Source organism: Barbus barbus (assembly GCF_936440315.1).
Source record: "Barbus barbus genome assembly, chromosome: 41".
Taxonomy (NCBI): domain Eukaryota; kingdom Metazoa; phylum Chordata; class Actinopteri; order Cypriniformes; family Cyprinidae; genus Barbus; species Barbus barbus.
The window spans coordinates 26,851,401-26,856,400 of record NC_136719.1 but is presented as its reverse complement, the minus strand read 5'-3'; the positions used below and the strand labels follow the sequence as shown (position 1 = coordinate 26,856,400).

The 5,000-nt window shown below is 40.1% G+C and overlaps 1 protein-coding gene across 3 annotated transcripts in view; it reads right to left on the bottom strand.

Annotated features, from left to right (window-relative positions):
* Positions 1 to 5,000, bottom strand: part of LOC306861016 (TSC22 domain family protein 4-like) — a 21,099-nt gene that overhangs the window by 1,178 nt on the left and 14,921 nt on the right. For all 3 annotated transcript variants that reach the window (XM_079403072.1, XM_079403070.1, XM_079403071.1), the window contains exon 4: positions 1 to 32. This exon is cut by the window's left edge and continues 20 nt beyond it. In XM_079403072.1, the coding sequence (XP_079259198.1) occupies positions 1 to 32 (32 nt within the window). The remainder of the gene's footprint in view (positions 33 to 5,000) is intronic.

Here is a 5,000-nt window from a genome sequence, read left to right as displayed (position 1 = left end):
TGTCGATGGCGATCATGCTGCTGTTAGTTCCGCTGTAATAGAGTTGAACAGAGAAGAACTTTCATTCATTATTTCGATAGTCAAATATATAAACCTACGATTCACTGATTCAGCACAAACGATTCAAACACAAAATAAAACAATCAGTAGATGGGTTTCCATTACAGATTTGTGCAAAACGTTTGCGATATTTTATAAATGTCGATAAAAAAATCTATTGCGATCCCCTTATACTTGAGAGCGGCAATGTATGAGGTGTTACCTAAAGAATGATCACGTGACTTATGTGAGCGCAAAAACGTTTTTTGTGATATATGGGAGTTTTTTGCTAAATTGTTTCCAGTTGATGTATTTTCAATTCGCACCATGCTTACTATGCTGTTTCTAGATTATTTCTAGACAGCTGCTATGCTGTTTCTAGATGGTTTCTAGGCAGCTTCTTGGCTATGTCTAGGCGTTGCTATGCTGTTTCTAGATGGTTTCTAGGCAGCTTCTTGGCTATGTCTAGGCGTTGCTATGCTGTTCCTAGATGGTTTCTAGGCAGCTTCTTGGCTATGTCTAGGCGTTGCTATGCTGTTTCTAGATGGTTTCTAGGCAGCTTCTTGGCTATGTCTAGGCGTTGCTATGCTGTTTCTAGATGGTTTCTAGGCAGCTTATTGGCTATGTCTAGGCGTTGCTATGCTGTTTCTAGATGGTTTCTAGGCAGCTTATTGGCTATGTCTAGGCGTTGCTATGCTGTTTCTAGATGGTTTCTAGGCAGCTTATTGGCTATGTCTAGGCATTGCTATGCTGTTTCTAGATGGTTTCTAGGCAGCTTATTGGCTATGTCTAGGCGTTGCTATGCTGTTTCTAGATGGTTTCTAGGCAGCTTATTGGCTATATCTAGGCGTTACTATGCTGTTTTTAGGTAGACACTAAGCTGTTACTGTTCTAGGTGGTTGCTAGGCAGTAACTAGGGTTTTTATAGGTGGTTTCTTAACAGTTTTATGCCGTTTCTAGATTGTTACTAGGTAGTTTCTACGTGGTTGCTAGGGTGTTTCAAAATCGTCGCTATGCTGTTCCTATATCTAGACAGTTGCTATGCTGTTTCTAGATGGTTTCCAAGCAGTTTCTTGGCTATGTCTAAGCCAGGGCTGTCCAAACTCGGTCCTGGAGGGCCGGTGTCCTGCAGAGTTTAGCTCCAACCCTAATCAAACACACCTGAAGCAGCTAATCAAGCTCTTACTAGGCATACTACAAGCTTCCATGCAGGTGTGTTGAGGCAAGTTGGAGCTAAACTCTGCAGGACACGGCCCTCCAGGACAGTTTGGACAGCCCTGGTCTAAGCGGTTACTATGCTGTTTCTAGGTAGCTTCTACGCTGTTACTAGTTAGTTTTTGGGCTGTTTCTAGGCTTTTTCTAGGTGACTTTTTCAATAGTTTTCAGGTCTAGCAAGTAAAAAGGAGCATCAGATGACTTAAATACAGTAGCAGCTCAGTCTCCTCAACAACACACATGATTTAAGGACTCATTTACGTCTGAAGCACAAACGCTGCAGTGCTTCCTCTACTGTGCTGAGCTCCAGAAACCAGGCTATTTGACTTAAACAGCTGCAGAGCACACACAGTCCTGACTGTTTGTGTGTAACACTGATGCTATTGTTCTAAACGCGCCGGCCAGCACATGGTTCTCATAACAGCAACATCAGTCTCCACAGCCACAAATACATCATAAACCACCCAAAGAAAACCTCAAGTCACAGCATTACCCAAAGACCGAATAAACCCAGTTACCTGTGGAAGAACAGCAGGAGGGAAAGGAGGGTGGAGTCAGAGGGGCGTGGCTTCCGTGTGTGAGTATTAGCCCCACCCCTCAGAACGGGATTCTGACATTTTCGATCGCTAACACAAGACGATCCGGGATTGTTTTCTGAGATCTGACCAGCAGGTGGAGCTACATATGTTTCTGTACATGAGAGCGTCTTTGAGCTAAAGCTGGGTTTGGATGAACACATTCGCTCTTGTTTTGGGATGGACGACGTTCTGAGGCCAGAAATTGTGTTTTTGGATGGTACACGTGGCGAGTGCTTGCCGCTGATTGGCTCTTTGGTTTCTATGGAAACCGCCAAGCGATTGGCCCTCGGATAGTAATCGATCTTCCCCGTTGGCCAAGAATCGCGAACCCTTCGAACTCCTCCGGTGTCTCTCACGCGTTCTCCTGCGTGGGGGCGTGGCCTATGAATCACAGGTGAGGGGGCGGGGCTCAGCAAGGAGGGGCGGGGCTCCGAGGTCAGGCTTGTTTTCTCATTCTCTCTTTGTGTTTGTTCACACGGAGGGAGTGACAGAGGACGAGGCTGTTTTTTGCTTTCGAAAATGGACACCATCTTGCGTACGTTGACAAACATGGTGGATGATCAGCAGATCACACACAAACACACATGGAGAGGAAGTGTGGTCGTAGCTGACTTCACGCACCGTCAGGAAGAGTCATCATGAAATTGTTTCCTCCGACCCTGTTCAGAAACATCCGGCCAGGATCTGACTCATTCACCAAAGCGAAACAGTCACATCAGCAGAACAAGAGCGAGATTTACTGTGGCGCAAGACTAACAGTCAGCTGTTGATCCTGAGCAGTTATATGAGCGTTAATGAGGTGGTTAAATACACTACAAGCTACTAACAAAAAGAACTAAGTACACTGATGCTATTTAAAGGAGCGGTATCTTTTTAAACTATGCAACTATTAAAGTATATAATTCATTTTTGCAATCACAGCAGCATTTATCTGAAAAAAAAAAGATCTCAATCAGGGTGATGCTTTAAACTTCACACTACATACAAGTAATTAAACTAAAACGGATCGCTATTATTGTTAACGAAAACGAAGGCTAAAACGATTTAGATCATTTTTTGTTAATTGAAATGAAATTATATAAAATATAAATATTAGATGAAAGCTTAGAACTATTGCCTTGTCAACTTGGTAAATTAAGTGTAAGCATTAAAATTATTAACTAAAAATAAATAAAAATTAAATTAAATTTAAATATTAATATTTAAATTTCACACTTTATACACATAGCAATGCACTCAGGTTTGTTATTATTATTAGCTAAAACTAATAAAAGCATTTTTGTTAAATGAAATTAAGATGGAATTATATAAAATCTATATATTAGATGAAGAAATTAGAAATGTTGCCTTGGCAACTAACTGAAATAAGATGAAGCACTAAAATTACTAACTAGAAAATAAATAAAAACTAAAACTAAGTTCAAACTAAATAGTTACATTAAAAAAGCACAATACACCACTAAAAATGTAACTAAATAAAAACTGAAGATATAAAAAATATAAGGTAATTTGAAATATGAATGAAACTACAATAGTATATAAATAATACTAAACTAAAACTGGATGCACTGCAGTGTTTAATTAAAATAAACTACAAAAAAAGACAAGAAAATGCACCGCGGAGAACGAACTGAGAACCGTTCATTTCACTAAAAAATGCAGTGAAGTTACTAGCGTCCTTGAGTCTCGGTGACGTTCCTTCAGTTCCTTCATCACGAGACGCCCGTCGGTCTCTGAACGCCCCGTCGGGCTGTAATCCGTCAATCCCAGAATCCCAGCAGCAGCAGCGGATGGATTAGAGTAATCTGGGGTGAAAGTCCAGCTGTCTGAGCCGGAATCTCAGCGGATCTCCAGATCTCTGTTCTCCTGTCTCGGGCCGTGAGTGTGTGTTCCCGTGTGACACGCAAACACACAGAACACATGTAAACATGCAGAGTCAAACACACACATCAACACTGCACTCTTTGATTCTGTTCTCCGCCCACTGTCCGCTGCAGCCAATCACAGCTCGCGCTGGGATTCTCGGCCCGCCCACACAGATCCCAGCATTCCACACTCCACCCACTCCATCTGATATCACTCACATACACAGACCGCATCCGTGTTCACACACACAATACACCGCAATACTAGTCTGAATAATTCATCTTTACATAGATGTATGGTTTGTTATGATAGGACAATATTTGAAAATCTGGAATCTGAGGGTGCAAAAAAATCTAAATATTGAGAAAATCTCCTTTAAAGTTGTTCAAATGAACAGAGGTGGAAAGAGTATGAAAATATTCTACTCAAGTAAAAGTACCATTACATTAATGAAATTTGACTTAAGTACAAGTAAAAGTAGCAGTCTAAAAATCTACTCAAGTAAAAGTAAAAAGTAGCTGATTTAAAATGGATTTATTTTAACAGTGAGAGGGAGGCAAAACTGGGATAGGCCAAGCGTGACAAACTCAGTTCCTGGACGGCCACAGCCCTGCACAGTTTAGATATAACCCTAATAAACACATCTGATCCAGCTAATCGAATCATTTAGGCTTATTTGAAAACTACATGGCATGTGTGTTGGAGCAGGGTTGGACCTAAACTCTCCAGGAACTGAGCTTGACACCCCTGGGATAGGCCTATAAATCTCAAACTAGCTGTTTTACATTAAAATAATCAGTTATTTAGAATAATAAGCCATTTGGGCTGTTACCAGGCAAATTAAACCAGTGGTGTTTAGATGTGTTTACTCTCTGTTTAATGCAGGACATGAATGCATTTAACCTGCAGTTACACATGCAGACATAATGTGTGGATATACAAGACATAAAATGTTGAATACTCATTTGAAATTATATATACAGTATATATATATATATATAAATAAAAGATACTATAAATGTGAAATTAGTAGATGTCAGCAAGTCATTGAGACTGAACCAGTTGATTTATTCAGGAACGAATCACCGTCATGTTGCTCAGAGACACAGAACAGTGCTGTAGCTGTGTTTGGGATTATTTCTGTTGTTGAAATAGAGCAAAAACAGGCAATATTGTGTCTAAAATGCAAGTCTCTTTTAATAATCTCTTTTCTTGTTTATTTAACTGTTGTAAAAATAAATCTATATGTAATCATGCACTCTTTGTGTGATATTGATTTACTATATGAAATGATATAAATAT